Source organism: Balaenoptera physalus, assembly GCF_965194825.1.
Source record: "Balaenoptera physalus genome assembly, chromosome: 20".
In the NCBI taxonomy this organism is placed as follows: domain Eukaryota; kingdom Metazoa; phylum Chordata; class Mammalia; order Artiodactyla; family Balaenopteridae; genus Balaenoptera; species Balaenoptera physalus.
The window spans coordinates 40,255,423-40,276,913 of NC_138901.1; the positions used below are offsets into that span (position 1 = coordinate 40,255,423).

The 21,491-nt window shown below is 35.6% G+C and overlaps 1 protein-coding gene across 5 annotated transcripts in view; it reads left to right on the forward strand.

Moving 5' to 3' along the window:
- CLTC (clathrin heavy chain) overlaps positions 1 to 21,491 on the forward strand; it is a 64,959-nt gene that overhangs the window by 18,019 nt on the left and 25,449 nt on the right. For all 5 annotated transcript variants that reach the window (XM_082439887.1, XM_082439889.1, XM_082439885.1 and 2 more), the window contains exons 2-14: positions 1,455 to 1,662; positions 4,356 to 4,624; positions 5,183 to 5,344; positions 7,195 to 7,308; positions 7,738 to 7,911; positions 10,762 to 10,959; positions 11,703 to 11,903; positions 14,296 to 14,448; positions 14,939 to 15,061; positions 15,897 to 16,034; positions 16,276 to 16,440; positions 16,583 to 16,763; positions 18,180 to 18,343. In XM_082439887.1, the coding sequence (XP_082296013.1) occupies positions 1,455 to 1,662; positions 4,356 to 4,624; positions 5,183 to 5,344; positions 7,195 to 7,308; positions 7,738 to 7,911; positions 10,762 to 10,959; positions 11,703 to 11,903; positions 14,296 to 14,448; positions 14,939 to 15,061; positions 15,897 to 16,034; positions 16,276 to 16,440; positions 16,583 to 16,763; positions 18,180 to 18,343 (2,250 nt within the window). The remainder of the gene's footprint in view (positions 1 to 1,454; positions 1,663 to 4,355; positions 4,625 to 5,182; positions 5,345 to 7,194; positions 7,309 to 7,737; positions 7,912 to 10,761; positions 10,960 to 11,702; positions 11,904 to 14,295; positions 14,449 to 14,938; positions 15,062 to 15,896; positions 16,035 to 16,275; positions 16,441 to 16,582; positions 16,764 to 18,179; positions 18,344 to 21,491) is intronic.

Genomic DNA, 21,491 nt, shown 5'->3' on the forward strand with positions numbered 1-21,491 from the left:
CTTCATAATTGGTTGTGCCTGCAGTCATTGAGGTATAAGAGGGAAGTGAAAGTAAAATGTAGTCTCTTAATCTTATGTTGTATATTTTTGAGATCCTGGTCTGGTTATAGTTAAGCACTATCGGCAGAAGAGTTTGACAAAAGAATTTAAGTTAAATATATTTAATTTGGCTCAGCCGGTCCACAAGAGAGTAATGACAGTGATGGTCTCTGGGAAGGGAAATTGGCTATCTGGGGAACAAAGGCAGGAGGAAGACTTGATTTTTTTTTTTCTTCCTGTGCTTTAAAATTTTTGTTTGATTTTGTTCTATGTGAATTTGTTATCTATTGGAGGAAAGGAAAAAAACAAACAAAAAACCCTAGGCTGGTCAAAGCTAAGAAAGCCTTCAGATAGCCTTTGAGTGGTACTTAGTCTATTATACTACATTTAGTCACTCAGAGAAATGACCCACTCTGGTAGAAGTCTTCTTTTAACAAGTGCCTTTTGTTCTTACACACTTAACTAGTTTTCAAAGACCTGCCATCTTTAGATCCTATATATTTGCTTAGCAAATACTTTAATAGCTTCTGAGTACACAAAGCAAATCTGATTCCATTATTTTCCTTGTTAAAATCCTTAAGTAGCTTCCTTTACCTATAGAATGAATTCAGGATTCTTACTGGAGTACATTTAGCTTATCAGTCTAGCCCTTGCTTGTGTTTATAACCTTAATTCTCTACTCCGAAAGCCTTTCATGGTCTATGTTCCCAATGTTACAAAAGTACTTACAGTTCCCTTAGCAGACCACACTTTTGTATCTCTCTAGGCCTTAGCATTTGTTCTTCCTTCTGTTGAGCATTCACGTTCATTCCCTTGCCTGTAGGCCTCCTTTGACTGGATCTCTCTTTCGTATCTTTGTTTTGGCACATTTTGCAAAGTATTGTTTGTCTGCTCTGGCTAATCCAAGTTCCTTTAGACCAAGAACCCTGTGAAATTTTTAAATCTCTCATTTTATGCTGTAATTTAATTTTCAGATTCCTGAAGTCCAATGCATATGAACAAGTAACTACTAATTGCTAAAGGGGATTAGAGAGGACAGATGCAATAGTTCAAAGATCTTAAACCAAGAAACATGGATTACCTCAGGTCCCTTGACCCATAAAGGCTAGCTCTCAGATGTAGCTATTTCCTTTATCTTTATATCTATTTATTCTGCCTCTTAATTGTAACCGAGGGTTATACATCTCAAGTTACAACTACAAGGTTATAACAAAACAATTGAATGCCATATTTGTTGGAAGAGAGAAGGTCCATTATAGTAATTGCCTCACTTGAATCAATGGAGTTGTCACTGTTGACCTTGAAGCAATAATGGTTAAGTGAGGATTTGTAATGGTAACAATACATGAATATCAAGTCTTTCTAATTTGCTTTGTAATATGATTTATTAATATTTTTTGGTTTTTTTCCCTCAGCTCCAGAACCTGGGTATAAACCCAGCAAACATCGGCTTCAGTACCCTGACTATGGAGTCAGACAAATTCATCTGCATTAGAGAGAAAGTAGGGGAGCAGGCCCAGGTGGTAATTATTGATATGAATGACCCAAGTAATCCAATTCGAAGACCAATTTCAGCAGACAGCGCCATCATGAATCCAGCCAGCAAAGTAATTGCACTAAAAGGTATAAAAAGATTGTGGGTTTTTTTTTTTCTTAAAACTCTTTTCTATGTATAATTTATTCAAATACAATAATTAGGATCTATTTTTTTAGTATATTGATTAAATTTGGTTAAATAGATCTGCAAAGTTAAAGCTGTTACTGTATTTGATTTTTAACTACTTTCATGACTTTTATTTGGCATATTTCTGTGAGATGTCTTACTTTCTACTCATAAGATCTACTTGGAAAATTTTAAATTTTAGATTAAATGAATTTAAATTTTATACCTACAGTGTGATAAGATTGTACTGAAAACATAACTCCATATACAGAAGACATAAGCAATTAGTGATTCATATTCTGGAATAAAATATACTTTACTAATATTAGCACCTAAACATTGCAGAAGTTTGTTGTGATGATAAACTTGCTCTTCATGCTGTGCCTTTTTTATGCTTCAGGCTTGTGTTTCATTTAGATTATCAAGTTCTAAAAATGGCTTGAATTTACACTCATTTTTAAAAGTGTGTGTGTGTATAGGTGGGTATTAAATTTTTGGAATCAACGGTGTTAGAGTTTATTCAGACTAACTTTTTAATTGTCACAACAGGGAACTGTACAGCCTGTCAATCTAAACAGAGTTCAAGGGAACCTCATACTCTCTGGGAGTCTATGTTAATTTTTTTCCTTTGAACTATATAGACTGAGTGTAATTCACCATTTAAAACAGGTTTTTAAGAGGGCTAGGTAACAAACTGGCTGAATCTGAAAGGCACATTTAATTGCCTATTTTTTGCTTTGTCGTTTTTCTTCTTGGTTGTAGGAGGAAGAGTTCAGATTCCTAGTAATTTCTTGATGAATTTGTGGGTGACTTGTTAGAGGTGCTGAAGTATTTAAATAGACTTTTAAATACATTTTTTTCCCACATGATTTATACTTTGTATTTAGTAGTAACTCTGGTTGGAGATCAAATTGGTTGGCTGAGGGTTGGGGGGCAAGCATATTCAAACAAGTCTCCATTACATATCCAAGATAGGAGTTGATCTCATCTCAGGGAAAGATGGTCCAGCTTTTACCTGGGATACTTGTTTTGTGGCAGTGATCTATTATTTGCTTCCATTAAACAATACATATTATACTTGAAGGTATTAAGCTCCCTTCAGCCTCCTTAAAGAATTTAAATTCAACTGCTTAGCAGCTCTCACACCTCTATAAAAAGGCCATCGTTTTAATTTTCTCAAAATTCTTTGCTATTTTTAATGTTACTGTTATTTTATCACATTTCTTAATGCTTTCTTATGTGTGCAGATGGTGAGTTATCTTAAATTAGATTGTATTAGTTACTGTCCTGTTCTATAAAAAGAATAAATTGAAAAGATTTGTGCCTGTATGTCTACATTACAGAGTTAAGCTGTCATCCCTTGCCCTCCTCCCGAAACCACCCCGCCAACCCCTTTCATGTAAAGAATAAAACGTGTAATTAACTAGGGGTTGGGGAAGACAGCAAAGGAAAGTCCGTCATTCCCAAATACTGCTTCCCTCTGAATCCAGTTTCAAATCCCTTGGTTTCTTTTTATAAACAGGACTATAACTCTCACAATTGTTCAAGTCTGGTTGTGGTTTACATATTGTGTGGGATGGGAATAACATTCTTCATTTTATGGAAGAAGTTTTTACCCATGTAGTAATTAGGAAGGGTCGTGGTACAAAGCTGTATGTTTTGTGTCCCGTCCCATCCCCCTCTCCACCCCCACTCCCACCCCCATACTATCGTATAATTTTTGTTCTTCAGGAGCCAGATTCTCTGTGGCTCAGTAATGGAGTTTTCCTTAGTTTCTAAGGACTAATCTGAATTAGATAGCCTAGTGTCAGCCGTGGGCTTTTGACCTCTAGTAATTTAAACCAAATCACTTTTCGGACTGTGATGGATTTCAAATTATAAGTACAAGCCTTTGCATCTGACTCAGTGAACTGTTAACATTCAAGGCAAATTTCATCCTTCTTTTACTAAATGCTGTCTTAATTGGATGAAGCTTGAATTTTGTTCTTATCTCTAGTATATTAACATCTGAAACTGTCCTCCTTTGTCTCCCTCTCCTTTCCTCCAGCACCCCTACCTTCCCTTTGTATCTTAAACCAACTAAACGTAGCATGCACTTCTCTTATGTGCTAGTGGTACAAGGTAGAGTTGAAGTAGATCCTCTTCCAAAAAGAAGTTTCCACGAGATTTAGTTGAATGGGGCGGCGGTGGGGGGGCGGGGATGACTGCCTTTTAAAAAGTAGACATTTTCCCCATGTGCTTGAATCAGATTTGCTTTGTTCTGTGTACCTACCACTAACTCAGTTTATGGGTAAGCATTCTTAATTAAGCATGAAGATTACAACTTGTTTTCCATTGTTAAGTGAACTGTTCTTTAGACTCATTTTTAGTTGAGATTTAGAATTCTTTGGAAGTCATACTGTCTGTTTAAAATGTCTTGATTAGAGGTGATAGAGTTTTTGCTTCACAGTTAGGTGTAGACTGCTCAGTTTCAGCTATCTCTTCAATGGTTGCTAGTCTGTCAGTGTGACTTCTGTATTTGGTTATTAGTCTCATGATAGAACCATTTTGTTTGGAAGTTACAGATTTTGCTGCAGAGTCTAGTCTAGCTAGATATTAATTTATCCTGAACTTTGCTTTCTTAGTGATTCATAATTCTTAATTTTGTTTTTAGCTGGGAAAACTCTTCAGATATTTAACATTGAAATGAAAAGTAAAATGAAGGCCCATACCATGACCGATGATGTCACCTTCTGGAAATGGATCTCTTTGAATACGGTTGCTCTTGTTACGGATAACGCAGTTTATCATTGGAGTATGGAAGGAGAGTCTCAGCCAGTGAAAATGTTTGATCGCCATTCTAGCCTTGCAGGGTGCCAGATTATCAATTATCGTACTGATGCAAAGCAAAAGTGGTTACTTCTGACTGGCATATCTGCACAGGTAACATTTTTCTAGTTCTTAATAAAGAAAAGGTTTAGAGAATTAATGGGCTCAGAATGCAGTTTATTTTGAAATTAGGTTATCTTTGCAAATCTGATTTATTTTGGAAGACTGGTTTTTTTCCTTCCTTTTTTTTTTTGTTTTTAGGAAATAGAGGTTGCTGGCTTAATGCCTTTATACTAACATACAGTTCAGAGTACTCTTACCAAGGTGTTTTTAGGTCTTATTTGCAGGTTGAGTAGATAATGAGTTCCTGTATGAATGATTTGGAATTTATTGTGGATATTTACTGCAGAATGAGTACTCATATCTTTCTTTTTTAAAAGATAGTGTAAAGAGATGGTTGTATATGAGGCACATTTTAAACTTTCATGTTACGCTTTAATAAGAGAGTGTTTGCAGCTAAATTTTAAATTGAGAGGTATCAAATCTACATTGAGAGACTAACAAGGAATTGTAAATCCTTGTAAAGATGATAAAGCATTCTAGTTATTTCAGTAGTTGTTGAATCTGGGAGTTATTGGGTCCCCAAACTTTACTCTGCTTGATCTTTTGTAGCAAAATCGTGTGGTAGGAGCTATGCAGTTATATTCTGTAGATAGGAAAGTGTCTCAGCCCATTGAAGGACATGCGGCTAGCTTCGCACAGTTTAAGATGGAAGGAAATGCAGAAGAGTCGACGTTATTTTGTTTTGCAGTACGGGGTCAAGCTGGAGGGAAGGTAAGTTTTGCCTTTGGAAATTATTTTAGTGAGAACTTATCTTTTTTGTCTTTCTGTTACTAATTAATTTGTTACCTAATTTCAAAATAGTCTTCTCCCTTTCTTGCTAATTTGTTTTTAACATTCAGGTTTGTGGTGACTTAATTTGTTTAAATTCTGTTTCTAGTGATACTTGTCTAAAATGAATGTTCTTTAACAACTTATTTGTATCAGCTTTTTATAGTAAGACTATTTTCACTGCCTTTACCAAAGGCCTTAATTTGATGTTTTTCAGCTTTACCGTGCATAAGAATCACTAGGGTGGCTAAAATGTACATTTGTGTGCCTTCCATCTAGAGAGTCTGATTCAGTAAGTGGAGCTCATAATGTGCATTTTAAATGCTCTAGGTGACTAGATAGAATGTGGACCACAATTTCAGTACCATTGCCTTAAATCAGAGCTTCTCAACGCTGACTATACATTGAAATCACCTGGACAAATTGAAGTACTTTGTAGGGTTCTTAGTTTCAGACAACAGAAACAGGGTGTGGTTGATTAGAGCATAAAAAATTGAATGAAAGGATAGTGGATAGTTTTCAATAGCTAGGAAGGTTAAGAACCAAGCTTGGAAAATTAGGAGGAATAAGGGAGAATGGGCAGCAGCCAAAAGTCCTGACACAGAACTCTGCAGACCTGCTGCTGCTATGATTGCACCACAGTTAGCACTGCTGCCCCTGGAAACTCAGTTTGACTGCTTTTCTCATTGCCATAGCAGAATCTCTGAAGTCTTAATATTTTTCCATGCTAAGTAGTTTTTAAAAATCAAGATAGAGATTGCCTAAAATATGGTAATCGATAGCCTTTAGGCTGGATGGCTAGTCATCCTAATTAAGGATGAGACCACCCTAATAACTTTCATGTGGTTATATATCTTGGAAACGGAATTATTTATTGTTTTAGTCCATTCCTGACATGACTAAGCAAAATATATAATACCCTTTCATTGACATTATTTGCTTTCTCTTGCCTCGCTCACTGATGTGAAGCATCGGACATTTTAAATCAGAATGTTCTCATCCAAATTTGTGAGGTGCATGTGATGAGAGCGACAGCTCAGCTTAAGTGCATACTTATCTGTGTTTAGAGCAGGTGTGGGCAGAGAAGAATTCAACAACTTAAGTTAGATTTCTATTTGGAAAAACTAAATTATAATCAAAAGCCCTTTTGTGGGTATTGTTTTACCATTCTTAATTTAAAGTAGATTGAGGTGTGATTGAGCTATTCAACCGACTCCTTAAAATTTTTGTCTTGAAATAATACATATTATTCATAGGAAGCTGCAAAGACAGTACAGAGAGATCCCATGCCCTTTACCTAGTTTACCCCAACGGTTACATAACGATGTAGTACAGTAGATAAACCAGAAGTTGACATGGTTCAATTGTATAATTGTGTCATTTTATCATGAATAGATTCAAGATACATACTCTTCCATCACCACAAAGATTTCCCTCTTGCTACCCCTTTATAGTCACAACCACTTACCTCTCCCTCACCATCTTTAACCCCTGAAAATCACTAATTTACTCTCCATTACTAGAATTTTGTCTCTTCAAGAATGCTGTGTAAATAGAATCATATAGTATGTGATCTTCTGAGAGTGCCCTTTTTTTGTGTGTTCCCACTGGGCATTGTGTCCGTGAACGTGAACGTTCATTTTATTACTGAGGAGTTCCATGGTATGGTTGTACCATATAGTTTAATGTTCACCTATCATAGGACATTTTGGTTGTTTTTAGTTTGGGGCTACAAATAAAGCTGCTATGATCCTTTTAGCATTTGATCATAAGTTTTATTTTCTTTTGAACAGTTACATATCATTGAAGTTGGCACACCACCTACAGGGAACCAACCCTTTCCAAAGAAGGCAGTGGATGTTTTCTTTCCTCCAGAAGCACAAAATGACTTTCCTGTTGCAATGCAGGTACTTTAAGCAAAACAAATGAACTTAAAATCTCTCCTCTTAACACAATTAATTCAAAAACTACAACTGATAGTCAGTATAATTTAAGTGGTGCCTTTACTCAAAAATAGTTTGTTAGTGAAACTTTGTAAAGTAATACTCTTTCTTTAATGTAATATATAAATTGGGTTATCCCAGGTTGTTCAAAATGATGTTTTTCTCTTTTATCTTATATAATTTATTAATATTCTTGTGTTTTATGTAAGAACTTGGGATATCCCATATTTGAATTTGCTGTAAAAATGAGGAAGCCATAAATACTAGCTTTTAATTTTTCATATAAGCCTCTTGTCAAAGTTCTAGAATTTCACCATCTCTAAAATGGAATTGGACTAAATTTTCTGTTTATAGATTCATTATTTTACTGAAGTGTTGATTTTCTTTATACAGATCAGTGAAAAGCATGACGTAGTATTCTTGATTACTAAGTATGGTTATATCCACCTGTATGATCTTGAGACTGGTACCTGCATCTACATGAATAGAATCAGTGGAGAAACAATCTTTGTCACTGCACCTCATGAAGCCACAGCTGGAATAATTGGAGTAAACAGAAAGGGACAAGTAAGGAAACCTTGAAAATTAAATTAAGTGATAAAATAAAATAGCACTTATTAGTGTTAGCTTTTTTCAAAAAGTAAAGGGTAACTTTGGATGTCAGAAAGTAATATATACCTAAAAATGCAGAAGCATGTGATAACAGTCTCTCTTTAACACTGTCTCAGAGAGAGAAACTATTTGGCATACAGTATAGCCACCTAGGATTGTGTGTGTGTCTCTGTTATCAAGAGAAGTAACTCTTCATGCAAAGAAACTAATAGGGTCACATTTGATAGACTGTACTTTTTCTTTTGGCTGCACCTCATGGCTTGTGGGATCTTAGGTACCTGTCCAGGGATTGAAGCCGGACCCCAGCAGTGAAAGCACCGAGTCCTAACCACTAGACCAACAGGGAATTCCCAGATTGTATACTTTTTATAGGGGTTTTCTTCCTATGATCTCTCTAAGACAAATTATCAACTACAAAGAAAAGAATTCTTTTTACATCTTTTTCCCTACCTCTTTAATTATTACTAAATGTTTAATGTTGGAAGGTGATATGTTACAGTAGCTATGATATGTTCAGTGGGGGTATTTGAAAAGTTATCCAATTAGGGAGTATATTAGCTGTTCTGAATTTGTCACATTTGACATACCTCCTCATACCACCTAACACAAGTGCTCCTTTTTCTGTGTTTTAGTGTTTTAATGTAATTTAAAATATTATACCAGGAGGTATCTTTTTCCCTAAAAAAAAATGGTTAAATTTTCAAAAACAGTACTGTTACTGGCCTTGCCTTTTACTAGTTTTCCTCCAAGTTAGTATTTTTCCTAGATGGTAAGCAAAAGAAGTAGATAGGTTTTTTCTCCTTTATTCTATTAATATCCAGAAAATGGTATGTATATGAAGAGAGAAATACTCTAGAGAAAGAGAGTCTTTCCCTATTTACCCATCCCCTCCCTCAATTCCACACCTGCTTAGGTGCTTCTGCTCTGTGTCCCTAGATCTTAGGTAGCCCTCTTCATGGCGCTCACCACAATGAATTACGGTTGTTTCAGTCACTATTCTCCCTTAGGAAAGGGGCTCTTCTTTGTTTAATTGTATTTCTACACCAGTCAGTGTCTGGCACAAAAGCTACTTTAAAAATTTAGTAGCGTTCATTTATTCAGTTGCATGTGTCTCTCTTGGAAAAATCAAGAATGAATGGGTCTTTTGGTGAACTAGGTTAGTGATAATTTTATAATGATAAATTTGTTAAGCCAGAGACTACTGTTTTTTAGGGTTTTTTTGGAGACTGTTATTTGAACTAAAGTATCTTGCATAATTTTACCATATGTATTTAATATTCATAACTTTAATTCTGGGAACTTATTGATTGTTTTCCTCCCCTTCCCCCCACAAATTTTCTGTGCCAGCTGCTTTGAATAAGAAGATGAATGTTTACAGTAACCTTTAGGCTTCAAGGCTTTACTCTTTTGATCAGAGCCAACTATAGCTGGACCTATGCCCTGAAGGAATGAGTGTGTGGTTTCTGTTGGTTGAAAAATCAAAAGTGATCAAGATGAGATTGTTGCGAATATCTATCTTACATTCTGAACTTGATAGAACTGAGTACTTTAGAAGGTACAGGAACCTTCTTTGTCCCCTGTAGATCTTAAGTACTGGTTTCTAAAAATCTGCTAGTACAGTCTAAAAATAGGATAAAGATGAAACTATGGTTTGATGTTTGGGGAAGACTACAGGAAGTATAGTTAGAAGCGGGTTTGTTCATCTCCCTTATTTTTCCTAGGAGGTAAGTATTAAATTAAAGATGGGTGGAATGCAAATGACTATAAAGAAAGTAATTCTTCCTTTTTTTAAAAGGTGTGTCTTAATATGGAGTAGAGTGACACGTTGCAGGTATAGGATGGCCTAAGCTTTTGGCGATGGGGGTCAGATCTGTAGAAATGAAAGAATTTCGGAGGTTAAAATTTTTTCACTTTCCTCAAAAGGAATAATAGAACGGGCAAATAGATATTACCTATCTGTTTTGTTACTGAGTTCTCATTTCTTTAACAAATATTAAGCATTTACTTCATGCTAAACACTGCCTGGTGCTAATAATACAAGTAAACAAAGATAAGTCCCTTTCCTCATGTGGAATAGTGACTGAGAAACACTTAGATGAGAAATAATAGTATGAGGACTGCTGTTGGGGGCGATATAAGTAGTTCACTGGGATGTATATATACCAGCTCTGGTGTTGGGGAGAGGAATGGATGCATAGTGAAGGGCTCCCTTTCTCTTTGGCAACTGACAGGAATTCAGCTTTTAAGCAGTGTTCTGTGACTTATTAGGACTGAAGGTAGGTAATTGTTCTTTAAAAAGAAGCAATTAGAAGTTCCTCTTCACTGGTGCCACATTTATTAAGCACCTACTGTATACCTTGTGGTATATAAGGTGCCTGAGGATTCAGTGGTCCTCCGCTTATTGAGTATATAATCTGGACTCTGGGAATGTAAATGTAATTAAAATTACTGAAAAATACTAGAGTTAGAAAGAATGTACCTTAAACTTCTTCCAGGTGAACTCATACCATGTTAAGAATGAATGAATGGTAGCAAAGCAGTTAGAGTTTGAACAGTATGAAGTGGGGAGTTATTTATATTATAAGATGGCCATATTTTAGGAACCCGCAAATAGCTTAGTACCCTTTAGTCTTCTCTTTTCTGCCCTCTTTTTTTTCTTTTTTCTTTTTTTTTAATGGCAATAAGAAAGCAGCTGTCACAGTTTTATTACCTTTGTGACTCAGTAGTCATCAGCTCTAAATGGATTTGGTGTCACTGATACTCACATGAACACATTGCAGCTATTCATTAGATCTTAAATTGCAGGTTCTCTCAGTATGTGTGGAAGAAGAAAACATAATTCCTTATATCACCAATGTCCTACAAAATCCTGATTTGGCCCTGAGAATGGCTGTACGTAACAACTTGGCTGGTGCTGAAGAACTCTTTGCCAGGAAATTTAATGCTCTTTTTGCCCAGGGAAATTACTCAGAGGCAGCAAAGGTGGCTGCTAATGCACCAAAGGTAAATAGTTATGAAAGTGAAGTTGCCATGATTGGATTAATGCTAATATGCTCTATTTCTAATACTGTTAGAACTGGAACCAGCTTTCCACAGAGAAACTAATCTTTTTTAGGATATGTTTTCCAGTAGAATGAGTTACTTGTCAGTACCTCTAGATTTAATTACTTTTCTGTGCTCTAGATTTGGTTAGCTTTTTAAAACTCAGGATGTCAGAATGATATATAGATCTAACAAGCTCTGATTTACATAGATGTAATACTGTTTAGTTACTCAGTTGTTATACTGTTTGATCTTATCTGTGATAGCTACTGATTTTATTTCTAAGAGTTGAAGATTAAACAGATCCTGTTCAATTTATGGTAGGAAGAGTTGTCTGAAATTGAGCTGAATTTATCCTCATCACCTTTGTATTATGTTGAACTGAATTAACACCTTACTCCCTGACCAGTGTAATGAAATTTCCACTTAACCTAATGTGAACCTGGAATGATAGCTAGTTGTAACTGTTGTTGTCTTACACATTGACATTATAATTAGGTTGGTATGTTCTTGATTCAGAATAATCTCATAACATTGAACCAGAAGTGTGACTGAATTTTTACTATTCAATATATTGAAGATTTGAGGTTTGGTTTTAGTAGATGGAATCATGCCTTTAAAATTGACTTAAGAGACCCATGGAGTTATTAGTGTGATGTTGGATCATCTTTAAAAGGAGCCTGTAATATTTCTGTTTCTTAAAGGGAATCCTTCGTACCCCAGACACCATCCGTCGGTTCCAGAGTGTCCCAGCTCAGCCAGGTCAAACTTCTCCCCTACTTCAGTACTTTGGAATCCTTTTGGACCAGGGCCAGCTAAACAAATATGAATCCTTAGAACTGTGTAGGCCTGTACTTCAGCAAGGGCGGAAACAGCTTTTGGAGAAATGGTTAAAAGAAGATAAGGTATATTAACTTCTGTTAACATATTTTTGCTTTGATTAAATACCATGTTAACAAGTTAAAAACATAGGCTGTGCCAGAACATCTCCATCCATTATTTATTGCTTGTAGGAATAGAACAAGAATAGACATTGCATGAGATGCATAAACTTATTTCCTTTTGAAAATTTATTTATTTTGTGGCATGTTGAGGGTAGGATATCTGTTTTAAAATGGAATCCAGGATTACTTGCTTGGTGGTTAAAACTACTAATCTGGAAGCAAATTGCTATCCTTTTGCTTTAGGAAAAGCTTAGTGTGCGATGCTTTGCGCATTCATATTTGTCAACGTATGTAACACTCATTTGGACCTAAGAATGTATTCCTTTCTCCCACATCCCACACTTGATATGTCCAGTAGTTTCAACCATACAACATCATATCTTTTCTTGTAGAACTTCCCAGGTATCAAAACTGTGATATTTGCTGCTAGTAACCATGTTTGGGTGTGCAAGGGAAACATGTTATATAAAATGTTGGCTCGGAAATATGTTAACAAGACAGCAGGGCTGTCTAATTAGCAGTGATACAGATTCCCAAAGAGATTTCACAGAATGTTAATTGGCATTACATGAAAAAATATTTAACTTAGTTTCTTGAAATTATTTAAATATAAATCTTTAAAAACTGTTGTTAACCAGCTTTCTTTACTGTAGGATTTCTCTATGCCTTTTAAATTCACTCAGTACTTACTAATTTCTTTTTACATAGAGTATCTAATGGTATTATGTTTTCTGGAGCACATTATGGAAAATGTTGCTTATTTGTAAGGCAACTAACAAGTTTAAACAATCCTTTAGTGGTATTATTCCTAGAAAGAAATAGAAAGCCTTTCTCCACAAAGTGGCAATATTGAATTGTCATTTCTTATGCCAGTGTCAAGAACTGAGGTGGTACTGTTTACAGCACTCTGAGTAGTGAATAACTTTTAATGTTAGACCTTTTGGCTTTAGTGTTATGTTGGTTATATTTTTACATTACTAATTGTAAGTCCTTGTTTCTTGACCCAGCTTCTGGCAATCTTATAGGATATTGGAGGATAGTACTTCAGAGTTGGGATGCTTGGACAGGAGTCTGCTGAAGAATAGTTACTAGCCACATAGCGAGTATTTGAGGTCCGTCCTAATTGTTTAAGATAAGGGAGGGTGGGAATAGCCAAGGTAACTGAGTTGACCAATATAACAGTGTGAAAGCTTTTTGGGTATCATTACCTTTTTTGGTGAACGGTCACATAGGATTCATTTGTGGTAAAAAGGACACTGGTCAACTCTTCATTAGTTAGCGTGTTCGGTTGAGAGGTGTAGACTCTGATAGAACTTCTCATTGAATGTCAGTGATAATCATAGAAAATCAACTCTAGTATTTAAAGCAGAACTCTTTTAGAGAAGCTGCTTTCCAGATTGGGCAGCTGACTAAGGCAGGCTGAATAGTACAGAGGAGGGTATCTGCATGTATACCACCTAAAAATTCTAAAATTTTTATCTGTTTGACCTCTTAAAATTAATGTCCTGCTTTATAACTTTAAATCCAAAAATCAAGAAGATAATGAAGCTTAGATCCTTCAGACATACAGATTATACCCTAATTTTAGTAATGGTCTTTATGGTAAGCCTCATCTGGCTCCTTGAATATCAGATTTTCATTTGATAACATTACATTAGGAGCTGCATTATTCTTGAAAAATTAAGACCACGTGGGTCTGATATCTGAATAGTCTTAATAGTTAGAGGTGCAAGATTCTGCTTTTTAAGTATTTATATTCCTAACAAGATAATTGGTAGTATCTGTACGTGTGAAGTCTTGGTGGGTTTTTATCCTTGATTAAGTAGAATGTGTGGAGAATTCTGAGTTCTTGCTGTGAATACAAAATCAAGAGTCTTGGGCTTCCCTGGTGGCGCAGTGGTTAAGAATCCGCCTGCCAATGCAGGGGACACGGGTTCAAGCCCTGGTCCGGGAAGATCCCATATGTCGCGGAGCAACTAAGCCCGTGTGCCACAACTACTGAAGCCCGTGCGCCTAGAACCCGTGCTCCGTAACAGGAGAAGCCACTGCAGTGAGAAGCCCATGCTCCACAACAAAGAGTAGCCCCCGCTCGTCGCAACTAGAGAAAGCCCTCACGCGGCAACGAAGACACAACACAGCCAAAAATAAATAAATAAATTAATTAATTAATTAATTTTAAAAAAGAAAAATCAAGAGTCTTTATAACCACAACCCCTGCATATTTATAATACATTCTGGGACAACTGAGTAAGTGCCTGTCATGTTAGTTATTATTTATAGTGGAAGTAGTGTCAATTGCTGATTTATACAACAGCTCATGGATTACTAAACAGTCTTTTTTTCCTTTGGACAGCTGGAATGCTCTGAAGAACTGGGAGACCTTGTGAAATCCGTGGACCCTACATTGGCACTTAGTGTGTACCTAAGGGCTAATGTGCCAAATAAAGTCATTCAGTGCTTTGCAGAAACAGGTCAAGTCCAGAAGATTGTTTTATATGCTAAAAAAGTGAGTTCAATGAAACAGATTCTCCACATAAATTCATTAAAACATTAAGAGAGAAATTAGCTTATAGTAACTCTCAGTGACTTTAATAGTGAATTTCCTTAACTTTTTATAATTACTTGGAAAAGTATAAAAATGCTGTTATGGCTCTCGCATATAGAATTACACTTCAAAAATGGAGACAGTTACTCTTGCATGGCTTATAGAATTTAAGCTGCTAGGGCACGTTTAACCTGTTAGAACAGATTCTTTTGGTGGTCGATGAGACTGAATAAGCCAATTATAAAAATTTATAGCTATTTGTTCAAATATGTTATCACCAAAGTGTCTATTTGTCTTATATAAACCAAGATCAAATTGAGCATCTAAGTTAAAACTGAATTTGTATTTTCACCATTAGGTCTGTAGTAGCAAGATTCTATTGCAGAAAAAGCCTTTAAATGATATAAAAATGGAACTTTGCAGCAGGGCTTAAGTTTTTGTCTCTCTGTAGGTTGGATATACTCCAGACTGGATCTTTCTGCTGAGAAATGTTATGCGAATCAGTCCAGATCAGGGGCAGCAGTTTGCTCAAATGTTAGTTCAGGATGAAGAACCTCTTGCTGATATCACACAGGTAAAGGAGTTAAAATGTATTTTGTAGAAGTTGATTTAAATAGAGAATGGGGGGGATCTGAGTTTAAACAACTTCGGAGAAGAAAGGGTTAACTTTTTTATTTGTAGAAATTAGAGCTGTGTTGATCTACATGGATAAACCTTAAGTACGTTACCAAAAAAAGCAAGTTGCAGAAGAGTGGACAGTCAGATACCATCTATATACAGTTCTAAAGCATGCAGAACAAATACCATCTCATTTAGAGTGGTATATGTGTTAAAAATATGAAAAATATATGGGAATAATAAAACACAAAGGATAGCCGCTGCCACTAGGTGAAGGGAGAGGGAAGAGATGCATATATGAAGTGGGAGTCACAGACTCTTTCATTTTTATGCTTTTGTATATTTTAAATAGTTCATCAGGGAATTCCCTGGCGGTCCAGTGGTTAGGAGTCCGTGCTTCCACCACACGGGGTACGGGTTCGATCCCTGGTCGGGGAACTAAGGTCCTGCATGCCGTGTGGCGTGGCATGCATGCATGCATGCATGCATGCATAAATCATCAAAATTTTAAATCTATCAATTTATATTCTGCTATTATATAGTATCTTGAAATATTTTGTGGTTGTTTTTACTAGAACAAAAGTAACTCCAGAACACAAAAACTTACTCTTAAATTACGAGGTTATGCTGTCCAAATAATATTCTTTAAATCTGGGATTTGATCTGGCAGTGTTTTATATGTGAAGAGAGAGATAATGTTTCATTTCCTTTCATTTACATATATTGTCAACAGTATCATAAAGCAGTTTTTAAGTATCTTAAAACAATTTCCTTTGAATCTTTTTTTGCAGATTGTCGATGTGTTTATGGAATACAATCTAATTCAGCAGTGTACTGCATTCTTGCTTGATGCACTGAAGAATAATCGCCCATCTGAAGGTCCTTTACAGACAAGGTTGCTTGAGATGAACCTTATGCATGCACCTCAAGTACGTGTTTTCATGCTTTTTAGGCATGTTTCCAATACTGTTTTTGTAGTTATTCAGAGCTTCTTAGATTATTTGAAGCTACTGAGATGCCTATTCCTCGTTTTAGAAAATTTAGCTAACATTCTTTTGTACTTTCTCTCCTTTAGCAATTCACTGTTGAATCTTAATATGTAATCTGCATATGGAGTTACTGATATAAATGGAGTAGTAAAATAAACTCATCCTTTTTATGGTTTTATAGGTCGCAGATGCTATTCTAGGGAATCAGATGTTCACGCATTATGACCGGGCTCATATCGCTCAGCTGTGTGAGAAGGCTGGCCTCCTGCAGCGTGCATTAGAACACTTCACTGACTTATATGATATAAAGCGTGCGGTTGTTCATACCCATCTTCTTAACCCTGAGGTATTTTAGGCTTTTACCTATTAGTTATGATTAATTGGTATACGGAAAATGTGTTTGTGTTACTGAATGATAGTAATTTCATACCACCATTAGGTTTAACATTGTTTCATTTATTTATTTACTTATTTATTTTGTCCTCTAGTGGTTAGTGAATTACTTTGGGTCCTTATCAGTAGAAGACTCCCTGGAATGCCTCAGAGCCATGCTATCTGCCAATATTCGTCAGAATCTACAGATCTGTGTGCAAGTGGCTTCTAAGTATCATGAACAACTGTCCACTCAGTCTCTGATTGAACTTTTTGAATCTTTCAAGAGTTTTGAAGGTAATTAGGAGTTTGAGTTGGTTTAAATTATTTAAGGTAGCCAAGAGGGGTATTGTTATGTGGACTTGTCATAGGCTGTTGGAAATTCTTTCTACAAGCTTACTTTGATGGGATATTTTAAGTCTTATTATTCAGTAACTGTTGTCAGGCATATTCTGTACCAGGTTCCAGGGACATGCAGTGAAGAAGACTGTCTGCATGGATATTTTATAGGTGAATTAAAGGCAAAATTTTAAGATACAAATATATGTAGTAGCTTTGTCATAATCGTATAAGATGAAAATACTAATGATCAGGTATGTAATGATTGTGTTTATATTGTCTGACTCTTAATAATGGCAAATGATTCTAGCCAAGGAAATTTTGTGACTCGTCCCTGTAGCAGGTTTTCTCCGCCTCAGCGATACAGACACGTTGGGCTGGATAATTTGTTGGGTGGGGGCACATTTCTGTCTGCAGGCAGGGTACTTAGCAGCATCGCTGGCTTCAGGCCACTAGATGCCAGGAGCGTCAGCTCCACCAGCTGTGACCACTAAAATGTCTCCAGACCTTGCTAAATGTCTCCTGGGAAGAAAACCGTCTTGCCCCCAGTTGAGAACCACTGTTGTGCTGAGTATTAATGTAATCACTGTTGGTGGCTTTTAGGTTCATTAGCTAAATATCTGGTCTCTACTTACCTTTTCCTCCCTCTTCTTGTAGAACTGCTCTAGACAGAAGGAATAAGCGATTCCTACTAGTTTTCTTAATTTTTTCAGTTTCTGTGTTAACTGTGCACTACATTTATACTGTTCATTCAGTACAGTAGCCACTAGCCACATGTAGCTATGTAAATTTAAAGTAATTAAAATTGAATACAATTAAAAATTTAGTTCTTCAGTCACACTAGCTACATTTCAGGTGCTCAATAGCCACGTGTGGTTAGTGGCTACTGTATTAGATAGTGTAGATATAGAATATTTGCATCATTGCAGAAAATTCTGTTGAACGGCACTGCATTAAATTCTTTTTAAGCTACTTTTGTGTGTTTCCTATTAACTGCATACAGAAAAACACCTGCTATAGTGGACTTCATTTAAAATTTCTCATATGGAATATGGTATGATAATTAGCTTTGATATTAAGTAGCTGTCTCCTATTTCTCAACTACTAGAAAACATTGAATTTTCTGTTCTGTAGGGATTAAAGTACAAATCCATTTATTGAACTGATTAGTGGACTATTTAATATTCTTACTGAGCTTTTTGAGCAACCAGTTTTTATTTGGGACTATTCAGTATAACAGTGTGGTTTTCTTTTTGCTTGTTTTTTAAATTGAGGTATAATTGACATAATGTTTTTTAATTGCTTAAGCATTTTTCAGGTCTGTCGTTCTCAAAGGTACACCTGTGCTTAATTTCAATTATTTGTTTCTTTAAGGTCTTTTTTATTTTCTGGGATCCATTGTTAACTTTAGTCAGGACCCAGATGTGCACTTTAAATATATTCAGGCAGCTTGCAAGACGGGGCAGATCAAAGAAGTAGAAAGAATCTGCAGAGAAAGCAACTGCTATGATCCTGAGCGAGTCAAGAATTTTCTCAAGGTAAGAGTAATGCATTTTCTGGTTGGGTTGAAGATCAGCAGTTCTGCAAGGGTTTGCTCACAGTTTTAAAATATTTTTTTCCCCTAAAAGTGAAATTCTTAGCATTCTCAAATTGTATGTTGAATTATTTCTTCCAAATTTAATATTCTGTGGTTTCCTTTGAAATAAGGAAGGAAATTGGTAAGTAATACTTAAGAATGACCATCTGTTTAAATGAAGAGAAAAATAACACTATCTAAGGAATTTCCTTTCTTTCACTTTAATTTTAGAAGAAAATTTTTGAAAAGTGATTGTAGATGCTCAGTGTTTTAGAATATCACTTAAGCTCTTTTTGAATATTAAGATCAGCTTGCCCTCAGTGTTATTTTAAGGGGCCTGTATTATATGCAAAGGGTTCTGTTGTGTAAAGGACATAGGTTAATATCTGTCATCGATTAGCCTAACTCTAGAAACTAAATATTAATCATGTGTAATTCATAAATTGAAGGTACAATCGAACAAAAAAACCCTCAGCTTTGTGACACGAATTTGGTTATGGAGAAGTAAGAACTGCCTGCGTTGGAATGAAGAGTAATGGTTTAAAGATTCTTAGACCTTTACAGCATACCTGAGGGCAGTTAATTTTTGTTTAATGGTTAACTTAACTTTAGCTTTATTCTCATACCTACTAATTACTTTGTGAGGAAGATAAGACTTTAAAATTGGCAGTTGTTTACAAAAATAAGGAAAACTTCAGAACATTCAGATCCCCCCAAAATACATATTTACATACTTTACATTTATATTAAAAATATATTAAATGATTCCAGAGATTGTATATAAAGTTCTTAAGTATTTTTTTCTTCTGGAAGAATTTTAGATTGAAACTAAAACCAAAATGTTCATTGTGCAATTTAGTAGGAAAAAACAGGCTTTTCTTACTCCTACACTGATCATTTTTAGATAATCTATAGTTGTTTTAGCTGATTCTTCTTCTGAAGAACTTAATACCTAGATTAAATAGCTAAACCCTTAGGTGTTTTAGTGTAATGATGTAGTTAAAGTGCTGAAGTTGCCCTATGTTTTAGATTAAAAGATAAACATTCCCCAAAAGTATAGCTTTATAATGTCTTGGCCATCATGAATAGTCTGAGGAGCCTGGCTAGTATATGTTTGGACCCATGACTTCTGGTGTCAGAAAAAAAATCCAAATGAGAAAGATTTGATACTCTATGCTTGACTAGTGTACCCATAACACCAGTCCAGTTCCTCGTTTGCGTAACAGTACTATTTCCTTTTTTTAAAAATACTATCAGATCCACACTGATTTCTTTTTGTTTTCATTAAGCTCTCAGCTTTTATGCTTCAATTGTAATTTCTTGAGCATTGGGTTGTAATATTTGAGTTATCATATATATGTAAAGCAGGACTAAATTAACTGTTTTCACCTAATTATGATGATCTTGAGCTTCATAAAAAACCCTCTGGAAACTAGGATGTGACAGTCTTACATTGCTTAGCCCGTGAGATCTAATTAGATGAGGAATCCCCCTCCACACTTGTGAATTGGATGCAAGTCTAATAGAGGAGAGTGGATGTGAATTATGGCCTTTTGAAAAGTCAGACCTGGTTCAAATTCCTTTTCTTTCTATAAAGCTGTTGACCTCAGGCCAGTTAACTAAGGTGCCTCAGCCTTGGTTTCTTCAACCACAAGCTGTATTTATCAAGTACCTTGTATGCCATAGGTGTTCAAGTGATAACCGTGGTTAATAAGCTGTGTTGGTGGGCCTTGGAAATAAGGTATTGTCAGACTTTCTAGCAGGCAAGTTTTGTTTCTTTTTGCTTTTAAGTTATTCCTGACTCCTTGAAGGAATTTTAATACCAGCCTGAGTTAGAGGAAAAAACCTAGTCTCTTATCATTAAATAATCTGAGATGGGAGCTCAGTGCTAATATGCTACTATTGGATATTCAGCCTTTCACCCCATTAATGAGAATGAACATACTAGACCATTTACTCACTTTCCTTATAGATCTGTAGTTTGTAGCGGCATGCTACATTTCATCATCACTGTTATTAAACTTCATTTTGGAGTTACTAGCTGTATTATAAGTGGTGTTGTATGTAAACTGTGATAATAAGAAAAATACTTCTCTGAATCTAATCTTCAACATTAGACAAGTGCCAATTACATGCTAACCACCAGGAATACAGAGATTGATAGACTATGAATTCTCCTTTAAAGTAGCCTGTTAAGCAGGATGAAATGGTGTCAGTAGCATTATTTGGCTCGTGCCCTAACTTTGTGGAACTGTAGCCTTGCATAGAAAATGTAAAACTGTTCTTCAGACCCATGCCTCTTGCTACCTTTGATCTTATTTTCCAGGTTTTGTTTCTTCACTGGCCTGCTTGCTACTCCTGGAACTCCCCAAACCCTCTCCTGCCCCAGGGCCTTTGCTTGTGCCCTTTCCCACTTTCCTCTCAGACTTTCATGACCTGCTCCCTTACCTTCTTTCAGATTTCCAGTCAAATGTCATGAGAAAGGATGTCTCAGATTACCCTATCTAAAATAAAATCTATTCCTGTTCCATCCTCACTTCCCCCTTATCTTGTTCTCTTTTTCTTTATAACACTAAGCATTGTCTCTTCCCACTAGAATGTAAGTCTCTTTGGGGAATGCTTACTTTGTTCCCTGCTATATCTCCAAACTTTATGTTTAAGAAAACCTGAATATGTTCATATAATTGCAATTTTGATCCTGAAATCTCTAATCATAATACCTAAAGGGTAACCTTTAAATAAAAATTTAAAATATTAATAGCATTATTTTCATATATGAAATCATATGCAAATTTAGGTAATCAAGAAAGTATCCCAGTTTTTGTCTGCTTTTTTCAAATTTAAATTTTCTTTGTGAATACAAATAGTTGTCTTTTGCAGCAGAAATCTTAAACACCCACGTGTGAGACTAGAATACCTAAGTAATCTTAGATTACTTGCCAAGTATGTTTTCTCCCTAAGTGGTAAAATGCAGAAGGTAATATTTTATATGTATATTAAACAAGATAAAGAAGATTAGTGTGTTGATGTTCGTTTAGTAGGAAAAACTTGGCCTGCTAAAATCTTTTGCATAGGTAGATCGAACATTCCCTTTAGAAATGATTATAGCA